Below are 24,829 nucleotides of genomic sequence, written 5' to 3'. Positions count from 1 at the left end.
TTTTGAATTATATCTTCCCCTTTTGCTTGTAGATGGCTATCAGTCATCAAGAAAAGAGTAATTCATGTCACTCATGCAATAAATTGATTTAGCAAGAACGTTGGCTATTAGTCATGCTGATTATTAGCTGTGTTGATTTTCGGAAAGGTCATGTGCCAGATTTTCACAAGCTCACAGCATCTGTCTGCAAGAATGTATACGGCCCAGGCTTTCTGATGGAGTTTGACTTCTCGCTTCACCTCTAGCTCTGAACATGTCCATTTAATTTGATTCCTAAATAGCTGTTTGAAAGCCAAAAATGCTCCAACTGAATGTGTCTGGTTAAAAACTGAATGGTGCTTGGCTTTTGGATGTTATGTTGATTTTATTGCCTCTGACTTTGGGCAATTTTCAGCCTGAAACATTTCTTTCTTGGGGGGGGGACACGACACACAGACGGGACAGGACATTTTCAGCTGAAAATGTCAGCCAGCCCTCTTCCCCCCAACACTCTGATGAGCCCTGCCAGGAACCTTGGTGATGTTGTCCCCATGACTCAGAAAAGCACTTTGCAATTATATAAACAGGTACTTTTATTATGCTAGCTATGTGGTGAGCCATAAGTGCATTGCAGTGCTAGTAAAGTGTACTGCAATCCGCCAGACAGCGTGGAGGGCATCTTGACCACTATTTGTGCATTGGTCTTTGTGGGTCCCAACAGTCACGTAGTCATGAGGCTAAAATGAAGGGCCTTGTGCAAGGGCTGTGGGGTTTGAAATGTGGCAAATACCAAAGGTTCAGTGCATTAGTTGCTAACCAAAGTGAAACAATTATGCCCTTCTTTACCATTTTAGGATAATCCTGTAGAGGTGATGACTTATCAGGCTCAGTGCTGGCTGCTCCCTCTGGCCCAGCTTTCTGTTAGATGGGACCTAGGTCCTGAGCAGTCTGGCAGTGAAGCATTTCTGAGCAGGATCTTTTCTCTGCTCCTTCCCTATCCATCCTGTAGAGCTGTCATAACAAGCTGTCTCCTCTTGACTCTAAAAAGTAGTTTCCCAAAACTTAAGTTAGGCTTACAAGATGTGATTCCTCTCACCAGACCTAAGATGTCTGCAAGGTCTAAATCAGAATTAGTCACTCTGGGTTTTCTTACAGTCAATAGACAACAGTCCAGGGAGCTCAGATGATCGAATGTGACTACTCCAGGGTAAGGTATATGTCATGCTAAGCTCCCTCACTAGGTCTCTGAAGTATAGAGGGTATCTGAGGTAACCACATGCAGGTGCCTACTTCTAGACACTCACACTAGATCAGCACAATCCCTCAGTCTGCCCAAAGGCAGGAGGGCTGATGTATTTTTCCTGGAAGATCACCATGTTACAGGAAGCTTGTAGCTTAGATGGGGATGTCTGGAGTGTGATCTCTTATTAATTTAATTCACAACTTAGACTGTATCATTAGTCTTCTCTGTTAGCTTCTTCCCGTAGTCAGGAATGTACCATGGTCATTGTCTTCAGAGGGACGCTTCTATGCCAACACTTAGTGCCATACTGCTGCTCAGCAAATACTTGCAAGCTCCTAAACAGCACTTTCAGTGTTCATCTGCATTTGCTTACAGGCCTGTCAAAATCACAAACTCCATCAAATCCAGCTTTCCAGGGTGGGACCAGGGGCTTTAGGGAAAAATGGGGACTGAGCAGATGCAGTAGATTTGTAATCCTGCTTCAGCTGCTAACTAAGGTATGAGACTGAGGTAAATCAGTTCTTCTCCCTGGGCCTTCCTTATCTGTAAAACAGGGGCAATGAGACTTATTTCCTTTGTAAGGCAGTTTGAGATCAGTGGGAGATAAGTAGTATGTGAGAGCAATTTTTATTACCCTGATTGAAGTTAGTTAGGCAAAGTGTTTGTGATTGTTTGCTGAGTTGGCAAAATATGTCCTATTTAACTCTGCTTAGTCATAAACATTTTTTTGGTACCCCTTGATGGACTTTGCAGACACTGATGAGATGTGAGTGCATTGATGTGCTGACAGTATTTTGAAAACATTGCTCCAAAATGACAGAAATAGCTGAGGGAAGCTGTCCTCAGGTTATGTGTGTGTACGGTGCTGTACTCAGTGTTCCTGGTGTGACTGCAACAGAGATGAAACAATCACATGGCTATATTAATTTATTTGTTGGTACTAATTAATAGCAGCTTTAGTAAGAGTTTTATGTTCTAATTCTGGTAGAACCCCGGCTGTATTCACGACCATGGAAAACTTCATGGCACCGCTGAGCACCGTCAGTGAGCTTGCGCTTCAGCAGAGCAAGGTTAAACTCCTCCATGGCAAGGTGAGCGGTTCCTCCCGGCGCAAGCGGGAGTTCATGCCAGACGAGAAGAAGGACAACATGTACTGGGAGAAGAGGCGCAAGAACAACGAGGCAGCCAAGCGCTCACGGGAGAAGAGGCGCCTCAATGACTTTGCCATGGAGAGCCAGTTGGCCGCTCTCAGCGAGGAGAATGCCATCCTCAGGACAGAGCTGCTGTCCCTGAAGCTGCGCTTTGGGCTCATCAGCCCAGACACCAGCACCTACCAGGGCCACTCCCTCCATGACTTCCTGGGAGTTTATTTCAGAGGGCACAGAGCAGCCTCTCCACTCCTTGAGGCTGAGCCCTTTGCTGGGGAGTCCTGCTTCTTCACAACGAAGAGCTTTGTGCCGAAGGTGCTCGAGCCAGCTCACTTTTCCTGCAAAACCTTTGGCCCATCCAGAAACAGCCTTGGCTGTGACTCAAAGCCAGCTCCCATGGACACACCTGGCCTTCAGCAGCCAAAGAAGCTTGATGCAGCCTTCAGATCCACAGTTTGCTCTCCGTTCCTCAGTTACCACTGCCCGGACAAATATGCTTTCCATTTGCCTTCGTCAGGCAGTGCCTGCTTCTTGTGCCCTTCCCCCTGTCCAGCTGAGGTGAGCAAAGAAAGCATCACAACTGTCTCAGATGAAGATGATGAGCAACAAGTACCCAAAACTTCTCCTCTACCCCCATGCAGCCTGCCCTGCCCTTCAGAAGATCTTTCGAAGGGCCGAACCTGTGCTGCCCTACCTCACAAGCTCCGGATTAAGACCAAAGCCCTCAGCAGCTTGGAGGAGAGTGGCCTGGACTCCCACTGAGGCAGCAGAGGAGTGGCCTGCTGTGGGGCCAATGCAAGACCTTCCAAGACATGAAGGGTTTGGAAGGAGGGGGTGGGGGGGGGAAATGTCTTATGCTTCAAAGAGGGAAGCCATTTTCTCTGCTTTGCATAAATGATAAGGGAGTTTATAGGGCTGGGCTGCATCACTACAGCACAACTGCAGCTGGCCATGATGTCCATCTTGCTGGGTGAGACCTGCCAGACCCCACATTTCCAGTGTGAGTAAGTCTGAGTTTCACCTGTCTGCTCTGCTCACAAACCAAGCTAAAATTGGAGGTGTGAAGGGACCAGAGGCAGGAAGAGGCTAAGACAGTGGAGGTGGTGCCCACACCATGTAACACAACTACAGCTTCTTGGGGTGACAACCATTTTAATTAACTTTGCTTCATTGTCGCCTCATTTGTCCTCACGAATGTGCCTGAATTCTTAATTGCTTGACATGGGAAACTGTTGATGGAAGTGGTTTCGGGCCCCCCAGCTGTCTGGAGCGAGAAAAAGGGATAGTGATAAAAAGGTGGTGGATTTACACTGGCATGAAATGAGAGCAGAACCTAGTCCATTTTATTCCCAGTTTATTGTAATTTATCTTCAGAGAGAATGAACTCTTCTCTTTGACCAGACACAGTGTGGTCCAGAAGATAGTTTCATTTATCTTTGCGATTATTATTTTGGGGGACTAAGTATTTGTTTTTTACTGAAATGCAAAACATACTTTAGTTTTACTTTCTTCTTTTTAAATAAGGCATTTTCAGAAATGGTATTTCTGTATTTGGGAATTGCCTTTATAAAACATTCTCTCACCTTTAGCTGAGTTGGATGAACCATTTACTTTTTTGGAAATGAATTGCTTATAAAATAAAAAAAAATAAAAAAGCTAAAAGACAATTTATACAAAAATTTTTAATTAACTGGGTAAAAAGCATTTCAACATTTTAGATTTTTTTTTTTGCTGTGATTTAAAAGTTATTTTACCAGCTTTAAATGCAAGTGAGCAACTCAGTTAACATCGGGCTGCTTATCTTAGTCAAGGTAAATCTCAACTGGCCCAATTCTGGGCTTACATTGGATGTACTCATCGATTATTTCTGTTTACCAAACTGTGCGAGCTGGAGAGACTGAACTGGAGACCTAGCGCTGAAGGTTTCTCTTGAGTTTCAGTGCCTGGCATATTTGCAGCACTCAGAAATAATAGAGGAACATAATGCTCATAACTGTAACCTTTTGTGTCCCTGCTGTCACAGAGTGTGCAGCACCACTGGATGAACTGCAGATATGGAACAGAACGGGCTGGACTTTGCAAAACCAGTAAAGGCCACATTGCTCCTTCGGAGATCTCCTGGACATGGAGGCACTGATTTCCATCCCTCTGTGAAGGAGGGAGGAGACTTAGAAGTGTACGGTGCCCAGGGCAGGGAGAAAGATATCCCAACATGTTCTGCAGGTGGGTCCCCTTTACGGATATAACGTTACCAGCTCGCTCCCCTCCCGAGGCTTCACCTGTGTCAGCTGGGCTGCAGGAAATGCTCCCTCCCAACCAAATTTGTACAGTGAGGTATGTTGGGAAGTTTCAGCAAAGCATCGTTGTTGTAAACCTGCTCTCAGGCTGGGCAGGCTGTTACTTGGTTCTCACGTGGTGCTTCTGCTCCATCCCCAAGCATTCAAGGAGTGCCCGTGCTAAGACATTTCTGGCATCGTCTCCACATTGGTTTCAGCTATTCCTGCTGACAGGGGTTCCCATCCTGTGTCTCAAGAGACCGTTCTGTCCCAGATCTCCAGGCTTTGTCTGATTTTATCTAATGCATTTGGGTTCAGCCCCTTTCCCCTTTTGAAGCATTTTGCTCCCTTTTACCTATGCACATGCTGCATATAGTGCATGTATTCTTTGGGGTATCCCTCTCCATCTTGCCTGCTGACTGCTTAGCCTTTGGGAAAGCCTGCACTGCAGCTATGGCAGTGTGTGTGGAGTAGGTGCGATACAGCTGGAGAACTTTAACCCAGCCAACCATGTAGCTCCGGGCTTAGTGTAAGGCAGGAGGTACCTTGAGCTATAGCTATGTTGAGCTGAAAGCCAGCTGAGCCTCAGTAAGCAGCAGCCTCATGAAGGTCTCTAAAGCCTACTTTATGCTGTTCCTCAGTCACCTCAGTTTACAAGCCAAAGATAGTTCTCAGAGATGTATTCCAGGTATACCTGTGACTTCTTGTCCTCAGTTCTCCTTTCATGTTTTGCCTTTTTTCCTAAGGAAAGGAGGCTAATGCAGTTCTGATGTTTCTGCGTCTGCCTGTCAGCCCTAAATACTTTTTGACATGTTGGACAAATACAGCCCAATCTGATGGAAGACAACAGCTCTCAAAGAGAATAAACAACTTCAAGTTGTTCTCCTCTGCCCCAGCCATACACTTTCATCTACCATGTCCCTACTGATAGAAAAACTGCCTTGCCGGCTCAGCCCCACTGGAAACCAGAGATGACAGTGGGAGCTCAGCCTCCTAGCTCAGATCCCTGGAAGTGTCTGCTTTGCCAGTTCTGCTCCTCACAGGACTACCCTGTTCCTTGTCATGTTACACTGTTCTCACTAACATTTCAGGCTCTGGGGAATAAGGACAATTGTCAAGAGTATTTTTCTAGAAATAATTTTATAGCTAATAAAGAAATGCACCAATAATAAGACCATGTAGAAGGACAAACCATGCTACCTGACATGGGATGTAATAATCCCTGACATCGACTGGGAAAAGAGGGCCCTTAATGTGAGCTGTACATAGGGTCATCTGAACTGTGGAGGTGTAGCAACACATTGTGCCTAATAAAACTCTGTTTCCAGAAACTGCAAAAGGTGTATTGGCCTGTCTATTGGGACTGTACCTGCACTGAACTTTCTTCCTCAGGAACGGCCAGTGTGATAAATATATCCCACGGAGACAAGTCCTGCTCAGCAGGAGCACAGGTAGTTGTGATGAAGGGCATGGATTAAGCAGGCTGTGGGGCATCCTGATTCCTCTCTCCTTAAATGTGGTTTCCCCCCATCTGCGTCTGTGATCTCACAGCAGGACCCTCACTTCTGCACCGCCGGAGTCTTCCTGCAGCTACCGCGCTGCCGGCGTGCTGGCAGAGGGACCAGTGCAGTGGGGCTCACACAGCTCACCACCATTTATAGTGACACCCCAAAAGGGTTAGCCCCGCTGACTGTCCATCTCTGGCATTTTTGTCCTGAGATCAGCGCAGAAAAACGGGCAGACCTTCACCCTCGCAGCTGCTGAGGCCGGAGCACCCAGGCTGCAGCACGGGGCAGGCAGCTCTACTGTACTTGCTGGCATGAAGGGAAACCAAAGTGCTGCAACCGCTCTTCAGGTGTGAAACTTGATAGTGATGCTTTCAGATTAAAAGAAACCACAAATGTTCGATTTCCTGTCCTATGCCTCCTGTCCTCTCTTCCCCTCAGAACAGGTAGGGACAGCCCATAGCAAGAAGGTGGCTTAGAAATGATTTCTCTAGAAGAAATTGCCTCCCCCCTACTCCTGCCCTTCCCCGTCACTGCTGGACCAGCTTTTCTCACCGCTGTTCAGGGCCCTTCTCTGGCTCCCTGCGCTCCTGAAGCCATCGCGGCAAGCGGCTGCGAGCGAGCGTTGTGGGGTCCAGGCAGCAGCCCGGCTGGGGCAGCAGAGCTGGGGGGAGGTCAGCTCACCCTGCTGTGTAGGATGGGTTTGGTGCTCACAGGGAGGGAGGTAGCCCCCAGGACCTGCCTTCCCTCCCAGCCCTGCTGCCTGGGGCCCAGGGCGAGACAACCCGGAGAGGTTTAAACCTGCAGGTGCCCAAAGGTGACTTTTTTGGGGGAGCAGGTATGGTTCATCCGAAGGCAATGAAGAAATGAGTAACGCTTCCTGTTCGTTGTGTCCCTGCTGTCGCACGAGCCGAGGGCCAAACCTGGAGCCAGGGTTCACGGTGGTGTAAGCTGCTGGGCCCCCACAAAGGGAGCAGAAGGGTGTGACAGCAGCAGGAAAAGCAGCAGGAGAGCATGAAAGGGTGTGAAGTAAGCCAGCCCTGGTCCCACACCTGGCTCATCTCATACCTTCTTACAACCCCTTTGCCGCTATTTCTCTTGCTCCAGGTTTTGCTTTTCCTTCCCTCTGGGGCCGCTGACCTGGAGGGGATGGAGACGGGGAGGGTGTTTCTCCTCCCTCCACACTTGCATTTCTCCTTTGCTGCCTTGTCCTAGAGTTTCCTACCAGTACCCAGGGGAGATCCAGCCATCTCTATTGATTATCCCCTCCCCAAGTTGCACATTTAATAACATCTTCAAATAAGAGCATTATTGTACTAATTGTTTCAGATGATGATAGCTGCAAGGCTTGCCTGGAAGGGAGCTGACCTATTTCTGCTCCCGCTCAGGCTTAGAAGTTAATTCATTAACCAGTCTTTGTTCCAAAGTAATCTCAGGTAGTTTTCAAGCTGGCTAATTACCGGGGTGAGTATAATAAAAAACACTGCATGTGTGCTAAGAGGGGGAGGCTAGGAAGATATTTCTTGCCTGTATCTCTTTGGAAACCTATTCTGGTATTTTTTTTGTCTCTCTATCAGAATGGAAAGGTCGAAAGCAACAGCCTAATTCAGTACCAACAGGCATTTAAGATTATACTCGTGATTCATCCCATGGTTAAACATGTAAACCAATGCCACAGATTTAATATCATCATTATTTACACTGGCAAATACAGGTCTGTGTTTATCAGTACCATTTGGTGATGTTTCTCCTTAGGTTAGAGGTGAAATTTAGAAATTACTTGGGCAGGACATTTGAAGGCAAAAACTGTTTAAATCTGGCTCTGCACTGCACAATTCCACTGTTTTGCAGCTTCCTCAGGCAGAGATGTTTTCTTTATAAAATCAAAGACGTAGTTGTTCTCGCTGCGACAGCTGACAGGAGAATGGCCCCCTGCGCGTGGCCGCTCACTCCGCACCTCCGTGCACAAGGGTTTTCACATCATTACTGAGTCCCAGGTGCAGACTGGCAGCTTTTCAGGGCAGGAATGGGCTGAGATGTGGGGCTTCTCCTTTGGCGCCTGCATCCGTGCCTGAGCCTGAGAGCATCACCCTCGCACACAGAGAGCCCGATATCCCCCGGGAGCCGAGCCCAGCCCCTGCTGCAGCTCTCCCTTGCTCCTTTGCTGGGGTCAGGAGCACGACCGTGGTCCCAGCACGGACCTTCTCTGGCGAGCAAGTCCTGGTGCACATCGCCAGCCCCGACTCCCCCGAAGCACAGCCACCGCGAACACTTTCATTCGAAAGCACAACCAGCGGAGGAAGAAATGGTATATAAATATCAGCCTTTTGTTTTGCATAGGAGCTGGTGGTTTCAGCACTTCCCCAGGAAATGAGAGACTTCGCTTCGATTCCCTTCTCTGGCTGCAGGGATTCAAAATTGCTTCCCAAGAGAAGGGAAGCTGCCTGGGCGGGAAGCACGGGCAGAGCAGGGCCCCCTCCTCCCTCCACCAGAACCAACGCTCCCCTGCAGCTGGGAACTTGGGGTGCTGAGGGCTGGAAAGGGAGAGGGAGCCAGGGACCGTAGCATTCCCCTCCTTGCAGCAGAGGGAAGCATGTTGCAGCATTTAAACATTTCACGACACTTCTTTTGTGTTCACAGCTTGATGTTTTTGTCAGTCACAGGCGAGTCTGGCTTTCTGACTCCTGATGTTGTTTCAATGTGTATTTTTACAACAGCCTTTCCCCCTCTTCACACCTCCAGCCTTCACAATCAATATACTTTTCTCAAATTAAAAAATATAGCCATTTTGCTATAAAATTTTCAGGTGACAATTTTGCTGATCATAATGGAAAGTGCTCAAAAGCCCCAAACAGATTCCAGGAAATACAGTTTAAGTGTTAATTTGAGAGCCACTGTGGTGGCATCTGTTTTCTAGTCGATGCATTTAGTAAGTGGCTGAGAAAAAGCAGGAAAGAATGAAATGAAAAGGGTGCTGGCATTATAAAGTTATTCAGCTTAGCTCAAAGAACGCAGAAGATAATGCAGGGGGTATTCAATGATGATAAATACAAATTAATGCACAAAGGAGAAAGCCATGACCTTAACAAATCATGTTGTAACTGGTAAGTAACAACCAGCACTCCTCAAGGCAGCTCTGCTGTCCAGCTGAGCTCACATCTTCAATGCCATTTGCCATTTTGCTCCTCCTGCCTCCAAGAAGAGGCAGCAAAGAGAGGGCAATGACAGCGAGCAGAAATGCTGAATGGCTCTGGTATGGAGCTTGGGATTTTGAGCTGGGAAGAGGGACATGCTAGAGGCATCTAAATATACATCATGGGAGGCCTGCAGAATTTGAACTGGGAAATATTGCTCATTGCTTTCCATAACGTAGAACGAGCTGGCACTGAGTGAAAGTGGGCAGAGGCTTTAAAAAAAAGCTGAAGGAAGTGTTTTGTCATGCAGCATATGCTTAAACCATGCAACTTGTTACCACAGGATGCTGTGGATACAAATGAGGTCAAAAATCAATGAGACAATTTCAGGGAGGATTAGTCTGTCAGGAGCAATTGGACACTGAGTCGTGGTGAGACTCTGACTCAGAACATCCCCGAAGCACAGCCAGGGGAGCCAGGAGGGCAGGCAATGCTAAGCGTCCACTAGCTTTGGAGACAAGCTGCAAGGCTGGGTGGAGCTGAAGTCTGATCCAAATGCTTCTCCATCCCCGTACCTTTGAAAAGAAAACTTTGCTGCTGCCAGACACTGCACACTCCAAAAAACCCCAACAAATCTCACACATTTCAGGCACTATTTTTCACACCTTTGTGTGTTAGGTGGAGAGATGACTACAGAGTCTTCCCTTAAGAGCATGAGTTAATGATGACCTTTAGCTTAGGCTAAGGACCAAAACTGAATCATTACTGATGTAGGAAAAGTTAGCAATGACTTCTGGAAATAGATGCTGCAGTCACAGTACCCTGCTGCCTGACAGACTGTAGAGCCCCTGGGTGTACCTGTAAGGGCAATGCCATTTCAAAAATCTATTTTAAAGTTAATCTTGGTTATATTTCCATCATTATAAAATAATTAGAAGGGAAAATTCCAAACCATACACAACCAGCAATATTAGCCATCTGTGAAATGAACTCTCCCTGCATTGCATCATGTCCTCTACTCACACAGGAGACCAGACACTGCCATGGGCAGCGAAGACTCAGACTCAAACTGAATTCCCCCATTCCCATCCTATAGGATTCTTCTAATTTAATCTTGTGTCAATCCTAGAAAGTTATTTCTAGATAAGTGGGTTGGGTTTTCTTGTGGAAAAGAAAATAATTGTCATGTTTCTGGTTGGCATTTCCACCATCAGAAATCCCAGGTGACCTTGGCAGTGTCAATGCCTGCAATTCCAGCTTGCACAGGTATAGCTGGTTTGCAATCCCCCCAAGGGCGGGGGGCTCAGTTTCTTTACAAATGCCAGTCAGGGGCTGATGCCCAGTGCTTGGGGGGCTGTTTGCAGTGGGAAGCTGCTGGCACCCAGGTTAGCACAGTGGTCAGTTGGGCAAGAGTCAGGGAAGGACGATGCCACATCATTTATCTGCATTCATAGTGATGCTCTGACTCTTGTGGTGAGTTGCATGTTCCAGACATTAGTTAGGGATGGTTTTTATTGTTTCCTATGAAGAGAGATTGTGTGGGGCTAGATTGAGCAACCGCAGGCAGCAAGAGCATTTCTGCCCCTTATCTCTTGCTGGCCTTATCAGCTGCACAAGAGCTGCTGCTCACATGATCTGTCTGCTGTGCTCTGAGCTGCCTGGATTGCACCCCTGTTTCTTCCCTGCTGAACCTTGCCCTTATCTTTATATCCAGGTGCTGCCTTTACATGCTCTCCTGCAGTGCTCTGTCTCTGCATTTCTGGCAGGCAGCCCCGTGTGTAAATCCCCTGACCATGCTTTGCACATTTTACCAGTTGGGCAAGCTGGTCCCAATTCTCTTCCTAACTTAGCCACCCCACTGCTATTTAGGCACCATCTGTGCAAACACTGAAATGTATTTTGAAAAACTGGGTTTAACAGGAAGGGTATTAGAGATTGTTTATGAAATACCACCAGGAAAACATGCAGTTTTTTTCATGCCCACCTGCAGCAATTTTAGTAGGAATAGGCAGAAACTGATGATCAGAGCCTCAGTAACAGTTTAGTGCACAGTAAGTTGGACAACACAGTGCCTTGGTGCCTGTGGGCTTGGGCTTCCAGGGGACTAAGTCCTATGGTGGAGATGTGCATGACCATGGGCTTCTTGACCTGGTTTGTCTTATGGGGATTTAGGGATGATAAACTTTAAAATGTCTGTCAGGTCTGTCCAACCTTGCACAGCAAGGTCAGGCTGAAATACAGCTGGAGAAATGGTCTTGAGATACCCACTGGCCATCACCTGGGGCAATCTTCAGCCTCCTGTAACACCTTAGCTGGCTATTCATCCTGTGGCTTGATAAAGCAGGTTACACAACCTAGCTCCCTTTAACGCACAACACTGGGAGTTGCTGTCTAAATTCCTAATGCTGCCAAATATCCTAGTTTATGTGCAATAATGCTCAGCAGTGGTTTAAGATGAAGTGATTATTAGAGGTATCTTGGGTGCATGGGAGTCAGTATTTATGTAGCTGCCTTCCAGCTTCCATCTTTCTCTGATAAGATACTGTCTTTTAAATTCATGCTCAACTATGCAGAAAAAAGAGAAAAAGAAAGTATACACCCTTACATTAGCCTGTAAATATGATGTAGTAATCGCAACTGAAGAAGTGTGAATACACTAAGCTATTCATCTTTAAGCTGGCTTTCTGATATCAGTTCTTCTGAAGACCACAATCTTTCATTTCTCGCACGTAGTGTTACTCATACTTGGTAAGCGTGCTAAAACATCAGAGGGAACTGGGGAGGTTTGACAACTCCTTGACCTCAAACAAACTACTCAAATAGCAACACTCTAGGATGAATAAAGCTTGCTTGAGTCTTTTTTTTTTTTTTTTCCAGACATTAAATGTCTTTGCAATTGTGATGTGTTAGGGCTGGGTGTGGGTAAAATAACAGCTAACCAAAACCTGTGCCCAGACTCAACCTCAGTCCCCAAACCTCTAGCAAGAAGTGGACCAGGTGCCTCCACCCCGACTTCTCCTCGCACCTGGTGCAGCCCAGGCTCGCTGGTGCAGGCACAGTCCCAGCGCCCTGGTGAGGAGGCATCAATTTTTTTCCTGATTCCCCACCCCTTGCAGGAAGGCTGCGGCAGAGCGGGGAGCTGAGCTCTGCTTCCCAGACATCAAGCAGGGTTGTGTTGTCTCTATTTTTGCTTCTTTCTGCCAAAACCCCTTCGCTTAGTGACAGCTGCATCAAGTAGCATGGACTAAAGTATGAACCAAGCCTTCACAGAACCTCCTGAAATGCCATTTTTCTGGGTAAAATCCACCAAATCTCCCCAGAACTCAAGTCTTATTATGTTGAGTTAAACCTGGAAATTGTCTGCTATTTCTGTGCTGCTGTTCTATCCCTCTCTTTGGATGGATCCAGAGCTCTGGGGCTGGCTCAGCACTGGTGCCCATAGGGATTAACACCCGCCATCACATCTGGTGCACAGCTGGAATGGTTATAAAGGTGTGGAGGACAATACTGGATGTGCAAGTGCAGCTTTGGTCCAACAAAACTCCACTTTTTTGACATCCAGTTGTATTCTCTATCTGTGGTGCTGTCTTCTGTGCCCCAGGAGAGAGGGAAGTGCTGCCCAGGCAGAGAAGCAGCCTGACAGAGGGTTTCTTGCTTGCAATGAACAAGTTGCTTTGTGGCAAGAGGTGTGAGGAGTGTTGTGATTGTGCATGTGTGTCCATATCCCTCTGAAGGGGAGAAAACACCCATGTTAACCACGAGATGCCAAGCGCACGAAAGGAGGCTCTGGTTGTTAGAAATTGGAGGCCCCATTACATCTTCAGGTTTACCCCTTCCTGTGCTCATTTTCTGCCCAGCCGGCTGGCATGAAACTGCCATCAGGACATGGGCAGGGGAGCAGCTCCTCCCGCTGCCCTGAGCCTCCCTTGAATCTGACCACCTCTGTTTGGTCTCCACATCTATAACCTTGAATATTTAGTGGTGACACACAAAGTTGTTGCATTGGCTGCCAGAGGTTACTCCTATGGAAGAGATCAGAAGAAAAAAAAATCAGGGTTTTATTGATCTCACCTGATTTCCCACAGGATGCATCCACATGATGCCAATGCAGCATTCCAGATGTGGAATCTTGGTCACCCCCAGCTCCAGATGTGCCTGGAACAAAGGACAGTGTCCAGGGGTGATCAGGCACTAACCACCGCGCTTGGCAGCACCAGCCCTTTGCCTTCCAATTTTTCATTTCCGTCAGGACTGGTGCCAGCCATCCGGGGACCCCTCATGGTGGGGACGGACTCAGAGGGAAGGGGCTGTGGGGGCTGCGATCGGCCGAGCGTGCACAGGACCAGGCTGCGCCGTGGTGCTGCCATCATCAGCCCTTGGCCGTGCCGCCTCTGCGCCCCTCGCTCTCCAGGTAAAGGACAGGGAAATCCCTCCTGGGCAGTTTTCCTGTGCATCAGCAATTACAGCTGATTAGAGAATTTCTTTTTCCCCCCTTGCATGCAAAAGACATGATCTGATAATAGTTTTAATTTTGTCAGCATTTCCCCCCCACCCCCCCAAAACGTCAAAGGTTTAAATTTTAAGTCGCACCTCTTTGCTGCTTCTTTCTGTAACCAAGATGAAAGGGAAGGATCTCTTCACGGCAATTTGTTTAACAAAAAGTTGGGGTTTTTTTTTGTGGGGGATAAAATAACCTTTCTAGGAAATGTTTTGCCGGGGTGCCCAGGCAGCCAGGAGCTGGCTGGGATTATTTTACTTATTCCCTAATTCCCACTGTACCTGTCTTTGCTAATCTCCTTCTGGACCAAATGAGAATGCATCTGTGGGGAGACAAGGCTGAGGGGTACCAGGGACTTATCCCCTGTCTGACCTGCTTGCGTTAATGCACCAGTTAGACAAAATAAGAAAGTTTTCTTATAACCCAGGCAATTTTCCTCATTGTTTCAGCATTTTTCCAGCTGGCATAAATGTAGATAGTCTTCCTGAATTGCTCAGTATTTGTAAGTAGTGGGAATAAAAAAGCTTGAAAATGAGGAGAAAAGGGAACAGCAATACACAAAATCCGGAAAGCAATAGGAGATGCTGTTGCATTATTTATTTCATGCCTTGAAGAAACAGGAAAAAAAAAAATCCTTTTTGGTGAACACCACTGTGAAATTTAAGTGTGATCTGCTTTCACAAGCATCTGCCTGCAGCTTGCACCCCAGGCTGCTGTGAAAGCTAAATGGGGGACCTGTGTTTTAGTCTCACTACGGCTCTGAAATTCTGAATAACCGCACAGTAATAGAAAAGCAGCTACAGAGTCCCAGGTGGCCACATATTTGTTACAAGATGATTAATTATGCGTGCAGCACAACCGCAGGAAAAATCCACTGATTTTGAAGCTCCTGAGCCCCTAACTATGGTAGCAAGGACTCTCCCTACCAAACTGGGTTGAATTTGTGAGATTCATTTAAAATGTGTCATTTGCCTCGGTGGTTGGAGGACGCTGTTGATGCTCCAGGGATGCAGAGGATGAGGAGTGCAGCTGCACCATGGGAGGCACTGAGATGAGAGGTGGGGGGAGGCAGCTGGTGCCCACTGCATCTCACTCTGACCATATACCTACAGCTCAGACACCACCTGGGAACTTGGGGAATTCACCTCCAGTAAGCATGCAGTGAGTTGCTTTTTATTTATTAGCCTAAATCCAAGCCAAGGTCCCACCTGCAGGGCCTTGCCGTTTAGCCTTTCCTGCGAAAGCTAAAGGAGCTGAGCTGGATTTGGGGTGTGAATATTAATGCTCTGTCCTCTTTGGGGCTATGAAATGTGAATACAGTAAGTTGTAAGGTTTAAGTTATTTAGGTTTGTAATAATCTTTTTGACCCAGACCCTAAAAAGCTGGGGATGGGCTTCATTGCTCTGGTGGGTGGGACATGGGTGTCTGGGGACTTTTGGTGACAAGCGCCGAGAGCCGAGTCGCTCCGGCTGCCTGGTAGTCAGCAGCACGAGCAGCTTCCTCTCCTTATTTTCTGATGGTACTTGGTGCTAGAGCAGCAGTTGAAGACTCTTAATGAGTCAGAATCATTTTTATCAGAAAAAAGCTATTTCTGTTCTTAACGCCTTTCAAGCAGCGACAGCAACCTCAGAAGTTAAAAGGCAATTTGATAAGAAAAGCCTCTTCTTACTACTTTTTTAAAGCAAGTAAACACAGAGCCAGGCACCCAGAGCAAGGAAGTCAGAGGACGGGGGAGCTGCGGTGCTGCGGGTGATGCCCTGGGGGGGCTTGTGCAGGCCCCACCCCCACCCCCCGGTCCTCCCTCAGCAAGCACTGGTGGGTTGTGAGCAAGAAGCACAACTCTCTTCTGCACCTTAGGGATGCAGAACATCATCTACACCTCCCCAAGGTGTCTGCCCTTCATCCCCTGGGGCTCAGCCCTCATAATAGCCTCCTGCCATGAGCCTGCCTGGCCCAAAGGAGCTTCCCGGGTGCAAGACAAGGCGCAGCCGGAGGAGCTGCGCTCGCAGCTCAGGCTCATCCTGCTTTCCTTTAAATTGCTGTGAATTGGATAAAGTGTATGTGAAGACACATTCATTTCCTCCGGACAGCGGCGCTCTGGGGGGATGCGGGGATGCAGGGGGTGCTGCGGTGCTCCCAGCAGCCATCCCCAACCGGTGCTGGAGCCCAACCGGGAGGTGAGCTTCTGGGCTGTGACGGACTGCGTGCCGCAGAGCCCTCGTTCTGCAGACAGGGACCTTCCTCTACCCCACGCCCCAGCCTTGTCACCCTGAATTCAAAACACTGGGGAGTACAGATTAAGGGTGAAGATGTGATGTGAGGGATGTTAATACAATTTGTGGTACTCGGTGCTCCTTCTTGCGAGGCCGTTTCCACTCGCTGCCAATGAGCATGAGATGCTCTCTGGAAAGTAGCGAGCTGCATTTCCCCTGCTCTTGCGCAAGGCTCCCACGTCACCGCTCGAGCTCTTGCTCTTGCCTTCACAGCTGGGACAGGAAGCGATGGTGCGGACGGGAGTCACTTTCCCTCGAGAAACCTCCCACTGGTCTCAGCGCTGGGACCACCACACTGGCGGGTCCCTCCTGCAGCCATGAAAAACGTTCCCAAGTAGGGAGGCAGCTCTGTGCATGCAAGAGCCCGTAACAACGGGGCAGCCGTCTGCAGTGCAACCCCGGTCCGATGCTCGTAGCCAGCTCCCCATTTGCATGAGCGCTGAGGAGATTCAGCTCTAGCCACATCCCCGGGAGAGCTGGCCCAGGAATGACAAGAAATGAGGCTTGTGTCCAAGCCCCGGGTGTGTGCAAATCACAGAGAGATTTTGCTGCTGGGAAACATTTCTGGCAAATAACACCAGCTACTGCCTCAAAGTGGCAGTGCGGGGACGGAGTGGTGGTGGGTGGGGACGGAGCAGCTCTCAGCACGGTGCGTTACAGTGCAGTGGCACACAACAGCTGTGGGCTCTCGATGGGGAAACACGAGTGATTTTGGCAAGTGGGGAGCAGGTGGAGGAGAAAACACGTGAGTGAAAGGGAAGGGAGCGGAAAGGCTGTGTTTAAAGGTTAACACTTGCCCCAGGAGAGAGGAGGCGAATGTCTGTGCTCTTAAATAGCATTTGCTGACGAGGTTGTCTCACAGCTATTTGGTTTGGGTTTTTCTTAAAAGACCAGTTATGTACCTTTTTTTCCACTGTACTTGCTCACACCCCTGTTGAGTAGGGAGTCTGATGAACATCATTGTGAGATCTCAGGTCGTCACCACCTTCCCAGTGCAGCAGCATTAATTCACACCTCCCACACTCATTGCGTTTCTTTAATACAGGAAGAAAAAACTGGCACAGCATGAGAATGGGATTACAGTAGAAAAATACTTTCCACTAAATTACCGCAGTGTTTTGACTAACCTCAAAATCATAGCATCCCTTTCTTTCTGGTCCCTTACTTCCCTGAGACATGCAGATGAGGGGCTTTTGCATCCCACTGAAACACACGTGGAGTCCCGGCGCGTTGCTGTGACAGAGGAGTGCAGTGCTCCAGCACCGCGTGCGTAGGGTTGCCCTGTCCCCTTCAGACCCTGAGCCCGTGATGTGTCAGAGGGTGACTTGTTCATGGCATATTTACTTTATATCATGAAAAAGGACTCAGGAGGTAACCTGGAAGCTACCATCAGCTCTGAGCTGCGCCAGTCCCTTTGGCACAAAAGATGTGTCCATCGCTGCTCAGAAGAGGCTGCGCCCAATTGCAACTGGCCAGTCGCCTGGAGCTGAGCCCCAGTCCTTGGCATCCCTCTGGGCTGTGCCAATCTCCCAGGCACCCCCCAAATTCACCGGTAACTTTGTATGTCTGCAAAACGTTGGCCATTGATGCGCACAACCCGTATCACTCCAGGCCTCACAGAGCTTCGGCAGGCAGGTGTTTTCTGCAGTGCTGTGAAAGGCAGATTTTAACATGGGAGCTTCCCCAGTGCGGGTGCGGAACAGGCAGGCTGGCCGTGGTCTGGGAGGCCTCTGACGTTGCTTTAATCCACACCCTCACCAAAAGCCCCTGGGCAACCACTGCTGCCGTGGAGCCTCTTCCCAAACACTTGAGCAGATGAAAGGAGTCATCCTCCTCCATGGGAAAAACCTGATGGGTGACAGAAAGTACCTCTGGGAAGATAAAAGGGTGATGGAGGTGTCTTATTAACCGCTGAGCAATTTCTTCCCGGTACGGTGGTTGTGCTCTGTGCTGTGCCAGCAGAAGCAAGGCCGAACGAGGCAGCGGGCAGTGGTGAGAGTGCCCAGGCATCCGCAGGGGCCATCATGGAGCGGGCGGAGGAGCTGCCTCCGAGAGCGCTGACAGGCACCGCAGGATTTCACCATGTGGGCAGAGGCAGGAGAGGGCAGCTGATCTCTGCCTTTTTGCTCTCCATGACCCCAAGTTGCGCTGGGGGTGAGTTGGGAGGAAGAGATGCTGCTGCTCTGGCTTTTTGTTGAGCAGAAACAGGAGGAGGGGGGATTTGCTGGGCTAAAAACACTGCAGATGTGCCAGCTGTTTTGTGGGCCACAGCAGTTCCTGCTCAGAGGGCTGTGCTCACCGCAATGTTAACCAAAGTCAGAATTAGAGTCCTGTCCCTCTGTTAAACCTTTAACAGAAAAAGGTATAGGCTGAAGGCTAAGTGTTTGACATTGCAGCTGATACCAGGGATGGAGGATAACACCCTCGGGTTGTGCCTGGTCCCCCCGCGTTTCACCTTTCAGCTCACAGGAAGCAAACTTGCAGCTCTTTGCTCCACAGGACACAGGACCGTGGTTTGCAGCTGCACTGGGTGCATGGTGCCAGCAGCTCAGCCCCACAGGTGCGGCCGCGTCTTCTGGTGCATCCCTGGGGAGGCAGCAGCCAGCGATGGTCCAAGGCTGGGAGTGCCACTGTCGGCTTACAAGAGCTGCTTGTTCCTCCCAGGCAGCCCAGCATCTGCGGCCTGGGTTTCTAGTGAGATAAGAACTTGTTTTCTCCGGAAAGTTTCAGGGGAAATGAAGTGGCTAGTTTGAGTCAATTTGAGAGCCAAGCACTTTTTGCTTGTCAGAGCGCCGTGGGAAAGTGTCCTGCAAGATGCCCCCTGCAGCATCCTTGCAACATCCCCCCTGCATCCCTGCAGCATTCCTGTGGCATCCTTCCTGCATCCCTCCCACATGCCTCCCACGTTCCTGCATCATCCCTGGAGCATCCGCTCTGCACCATGTAACAGTGCCCCTCTAACATCCTTCCTGCATCCCTGCATCATCCCATATCCCACCCATATCCCTTCCACCAAATCCTGCATCAGCTTCAAAAGGTCAGGGGGAGTTTCTCAAAAGTTGGTTAAATTTGGCATGCTTTCTTTTGGGTGTTGTCTGAGGGAGGGTTTGGTTGCTGAGCTTGACAATGCTTACGATACTTTCTGTTTGCGATACCCACTGCTCCTCTCTGCAGCAAGCAAATCACTCTTGTGCAGGTGTTGGTGTTCTCAGGCAACAGTCATTCAGGGGGGCACAGAGCCTGCTCCAGCCCATACACACTCTCAGTGCTGGAGTGGGGAGCAGATACTTCCACTGCGTTAAAAGGAAATTAAATCTGCCTTGTTGCTGTTCAAGACCAGTGATTAAACATGCTGCAGTACCCTTAACTCTGCCCACTGGTGTGCACTAAATAAGGGGTCTTCACAGGATGTAGGGATCTTGGGGCTGAACAGAAAAGAATGAGGACTGGGAGAGGATGACAAATGTGGGTGCAGGTCCCCCATGCCCAGTAGGAGATGAGGAAATCTTGTCCTTGATGCAAAGTGCAGCTGTGGGGAATTCAGCCTCTCCCACCTTTGAGCTGACTCCGAGCCCCAGTGCTGGGGGATGCTCTGGGTTCCCTGCCAGGGATCACAGCTGACGGCGATTGAGTCCTGAGGAGCTGTGAAAGGTGGTGGAGGAGCTGCAGCTGCAGCACATAAACCCTCTACCCTATAAAATCCTGGAGGAGTAGGGGGAAATCTCCTTCCTAGAAGAGAGTACTGGAGTGGGGAGCCAGTACCCTTCCTCCCTGTTGGGCAGTACCTGCCTTGTGGTAGTCCCTTTTGCAGCCTTCTAGTCCAGGTATGAAAATAGTTTGTGTGGTTTTGGAGACTTGTCATGATGTTGTAGGTTTCTGCTTTGCTTTCTCTCCTGTGGTTTTATCTATGCATTGGCAGGCTGCTCTGAGTACCTGGTTTTTGCATTAAAGTAGGTGTTTATGGCCATCTTCCTGTGCTTGGGAGTGACTGCAAGGGCTGGTTGCTTGATGGGAGCCCCATGGGGTCATACATGGGGAGCAAAGGACCCTTGCTGGGTATATGGGCTGCAGCCATGCTGCAAACCACAGCATGAAATTCTGGTACCAGCTATGCTGTTGCACAGCTCTGCTGGAGGTGAGCCTGGGCTGGTGTGGAACCCCTGTGTCCATTTCTGCATTTTGGTGAGCTCCTGGCATGGGTGGAAATATCACCTTGGTGCTGTTGCATTGGCCCTAGTAGAGGACACCATGATCTGTACTGTCTGCTTGGCCACATGGGGTTATATGAGGGGTTGTGGGGGCAGGGATGGGGCAGTGACCATGTGCACCTGGGGCCATGGGGGTGGCAGGGAGGCAGCAGAGCACAGATGGAGCCTGAGGACCAGGTAGCTTAGGACAGAGCTTCAGCATCACCTCTGAGCCTTTGCCCCGGGCTGGTGGTGGGGCTGTCTCCTCCCCTGCAGAGGCAGTGCTCTGGTTGATGGTGTGTCCCTCAGGAGCAGCATCTGTTGGTTTCACCTCTGCAGCTGCAGCCTGACTCTGTGGCTTTTTCCTAAACAGTCCTCAGCTGGGGAGCAGATGATACTTGCTAGCATAAAATAATTTATTTCTGCTTTCTGCTGCCTGGTCTGTAAGCAAAAAAAAATTGTGTACCTGCTCCCTGGGCCTGGTGTCTGTCCCCTCAGTAGCATCTCTGGTAGACAATGTGTGGGCCCTCTCCTTCATACTCATCCCTTTGGATCTACCATGTCTGGAAGTTCGAGGGAGGTGAGGATGGGCCCCCCCACCCACACTGAGTACCTCTGCAGCGGTGTGGCAGCCACCCCAACCTTAGTGTTGGGGGGCAGGCTGTGGAGGAGCTTGCTGCGGAAGGGATGTGCCCTTGCCTATGGAGCTGTAAATCCCAGCAGTGAAGCTGGGGCTGGGTGCTCTCTCCATGTGCCATGGGGCGGGTGGTCTGGATCTTACTCTGGACAAGGCAACTCAGATTGTTCAGGTTCTCTTCTCTGTCAAAGGTGGAACAGGATGGAGTTCTGCCATTGGGAAATGGTGCTGGGTTGATGCTGAGAACAGGAGGTTAAAGATCTGTCTGGATGTGTGCCCTTGCTGAATGGTATTGATGACTGTTTCCAAAGCAGATGGAGCATTTTTCTATCTATAAGAGCCCATTGAATAGGAATATTTGGGGAGAATGATGAGAAGCAGCTGAATCTTTTATCGCTGTTGTTCAGGCTTGTTTCCCCTGTTCAGCACAAAATGTTTAAAGAGCTGAAAAGGAGACAGTTAACCTGTCTCTTTCTAAGCAACAACCACCAAGGCAGTGCCAGGCAGGTCCACCTAGCCCCATGCTGGGAAAAGAGGTGAGCAGGTGCTGCCAAGATGCCAGTTTGCACCCTGGTAGTGGCAGGGGACTGGGCCTAGCCACATGAAGACAAGGAGAAAAATGCCAAGGAACAGCCCCAGTGTTTCTGCAGTGCAAGGGGACAGTAGAGGTAGGGAGGCCGAAGATTGTGCTGGGAGGAAAGCAACCATGGAGGGTGGTGCTACAGGTAGGCATTGATGGAACCGGGTCCAGGGCAGGTCCCTGAGGTCAAGCTGAGCCTCTTCACTTGCTTGCTCTGCCCTTCCCCAGCCCACTCCCTGCCTGGGGCCAGGTCACTGTGCCAGAAGCTGAGCCACCTGCGTCACTGCTGAGCTGGCCTGGCCCCAGCAGCCTTGCCAGGGGCCCCTGTTTGGAAAGAGCAGCTCCATAGCAAATGTGGGCGGGTGTCCAACCATAACACAAAGCGTGTTGCGACATGGTGTAGGGGATGCCGAGAGGCACTGTGGTATGTGAGAGCTCCTTCCTCTTGGAAAGCAGCCCCACGGGGCCCTCCCCAGCCCCACTAGCCATCCCCATAGCATGCTCGAGCTTGGCCCTTTCTCTCTACAAGCTGCTGCTTTCTCAGCCTCTTTTCCCCTCTTGGCTGTCTTGCTGCCCCTTCCTTGGTGTGTTTCAGCTTTAGTTTTGGCTCTTTAGTTCTGAGGGTTGGGTATGGGAGACCAGCCAGCAGGGCTGGGGTTTGACTCCCCTGCCTGTGGCGTCAGGCTGGGGCCTGCCCATGGTGGCAAACGTGTGTGTGACTGGATGTACGTGGCCATGTCCTGGTCTGTCAGTGAGTGCTGGTGGCTCTGCCAGGGAGAGGGGGGTGCTCAGCATGTGTGGCTGCAGCTGTTCCTGCAGAAAGGCATGTTTGCAACAACCCCTTAGGAAATGGGATCTCCTGGTATTGCTGGGATGGTTGTGTTGGCTCTTTGGAGACCCTGCAAGCAGGTCATGCAGAGCTGGGTACTGCTGTGCTGTGTCTAAACTAGAGCTTTTCTAAATTAGATCAGCTATGTATGCCTTTCTGTTGAGCAGACACAAATTTGCCCTGCTACTCAGGTCTATCCTGGGACTCAGGGTGCTGCCTGGAGCTCCCCTGAGAAACTTCTGGGTTTTTTCTGCCTTCTCTTCTGTCCCTGGGACTGGAGAGGACAGGGGTGCGAGCACAGGGGCTGCTGGGCCTCTCCTCCTGTTCCTAGCAAACCCATGGGGAGAGCCTGGGGGAGGAGGCAGTGGTGGTATGGCTCATGGTGCCGAGAGGCACGTCTTCTGTGGCCATGGCATAAAAAAGAAAATTCAAAACCCCTAGGAAAGAAGCTCCACAAAATAGCACCTTCCTCTCCCAGCATGTTCCAGCTGTCACATCTCCGCACCCTGTTCTGTGCTGCTGTTAGCATCACTGGTGTGTTTTTGAGAGTAAGGGATGGGGCTCCATGGTAAAAGGGGAGCAGGGCACTGGGGTACCGGGTGAAGGAAATGGAGGTGCAGCAGGGGCAGCTGGCTGAAGATCTGGGGGTTTGTCCAGGGCTGCCAAGGCAGAAGCTGGTGCTCTGACAGCTGGACCCCACTGGCCCTGCTCTGTCATGCAGCTCTTGAGTGCCCGCTGTCAAAGCCTGAGCCGGGAAGTCCTTTCTGCTCACAGCGCTTCTGTCATGCGATGGCTGTTGCAGCCAGGGCGGCATGGGAACCTGCAAAGGTCTTTTGTAAGCAGTTGTGAAAGCTTTTAATCTGATGTTGCTGACATAATATTGGGTGCTTGAAAAACTTTGTTTGATTGAGCAAACAGGTTTCTAATCCTCTGCGTAGGAAACTCCACCCTGCACTGAGGAACCTGACCTGGGGGATGAACTGGCCTGACCTGCCATTGAGGAGCTTTACTTTCAAAGTAAAAAGCTAGCTTGATTGTGTGGAAACATCGCCTGCAGTGGAAGGATTAATGACTAGTCGTGGTTTCATTAATTCTAATTCTAGTGCTTTCACTTTCAGCACAGAGCTGGTCTAATGATAGTATCAAATAATTACACAGAGATCAGCACCACCTCCTGTGCTCTGCATGAGGCATGCAATGGGTGCTTTTGGGCAAGCCTGTGGCTCAGCTGGTCTGGAAGGGCAGTAAAAGGTCCTGATCTCTAGAACATCAGAGCCTGCACTGTGGGATGCCCAAGACAACTGAGGAGCAAAAGCTCAGGGATTTCAGTAGGGCAGAAGTATTTTCTGATTTGGGATGAAAAGTGTTGTTACAGAGGAAATAGTTTCATGGCAATAAACGTGGCATTTATTCAACTGAAATCAGTGTCAATCTCGAAAGACTATTGCACTCAGACTTAATGTACCTTTACATGGCATCACTTAAATACATGAAATCTTTCAATTATTTTAAGATACTTATACTTCGAAAGATAAATTGGGAGACAGCTAAAATCTAGGTGAAGTTTTTAAGTTTATAATAGTCCCCCATAAGTCTATGAATTAGTATAATTTTAAGCCTTTTTCAGAAAACTGACATTAACACTGAAGAGCCTTGCAAACTGCAGTTCCTGGTAGTCTTTATTTTCTGTTGGTTGTGTAATATTTGTATAAAATACTGTAGTGCTTTAAAAAAATATATTTTCCTCAACATCTGCATTGTTGGCAGATTCCCCATATTATGAAAATAGTTCTGGTAAGAGTGCAAAGATTTGCTTCAAGACAAGAGAAAATGCTAAACATAATTTATTAAAGAAATATTTTTCTAGTACTTGTAAACATTTTTCCTTCATCAATGGACAAACAGGTCAGTGAAGACAGACTTCATCTGTTATGTCAATGCACTTTTCTTGTGTTCAGATGTGGGAAGTACACCCCGCACATGCCCTGTTGAACCTGGTATAGATGTGACTTTCTTCTTAGGCAAAAGATGATCTGGTGGGAAAAGAACAATGCTGATGTCCAAAGAAACCCAGGTCTGCACTTTGTCCTTAATTAGATGCACCCAAACCACATTGCCAGGTGGGGATGGAGGGACTCTGAATAAGATGCTTGCCTAAAGCTGCACAGGCAGACATTAGCACAGCCCTGTTTTGAATCTGAGGTTTTTTCCTTTTCTAAATCTTGCTTACTAACTTTTATTCTTGAGCCTCAGTAATCCATGTTCTCTGTAGATTTAGCTGTTGTCTTCTAGCTGGTGCAAAGCAAACACAGCTGCTTTTGAAATAGTGCTATTAAGATGCTGTCCCCCATCAAATTGGCACTAGAGATCAAAGAGGATCTGCTCTGCTATTTCCAAGGGTACGCAGCTGAAGTATGGCCCTGCAAAGCTGCTACAGTCTGTATGTTAAGAGCACTGACTACAAAATTCTGGGTGTGATTCCTGCAGGTTATTAAAAATAGCATGTTGTGCAGTCCCTTATCTGTAACCTGACAATTCTG

At 49.1% G+C, this 24,829-nt stretch overlaps 1 protein-coding gene across 1 annotated transcript; it reads left to right on the top strand.

Moving 5' to 3' along the window:
* The first annotated feature begins 2,232 nt into the window (after window positions 1-2,232).
* On the top strand, window positions 2,233-3,132 carry NFILZ (NFIL3 like basic leucine zipper). Its single transcript, XM_075723842.1, has one exon. The coding sequence runs from the start codon at window positions 2,233-2,235 to the stop codon at window positions 3,130-3,132; it is 900 nt and encodes a 299-aa protein (XP_075579957.1).
* The last annotated feature ends 21,697 nt before the right edge of the window (window positions 3,133-24,829 follow it).

This window comes from Pelecanus crispus, chromosome 20, assembly GCF_030463565.1.
Source record: "Pelecanus crispus isolate bPelCri1 chromosome 20, bPelCri1.pri, whole genome shotgun sequence".
Classification (NCBI taxonomy): domain Eukaryota; kingdom Metazoa; phylum Chordata; class Aves; order Pelecaniformes; family Pelecanidae; genus Pelecanus; species Pelecanus crispus.
Note: the sequence above shows the minus strand (reverse complement) of the source record. Positions and strands in the feature narration are given on the sequence as shown.

Coding starts and splice junctions, on each gene's coding strand:
- NFILZ (XM_075723842.1), top strand. CDS start 2,233: ATGGAAAACTTCATGGCACCGCTGAGCACCGTCAGTGAGCTTGCGCTT.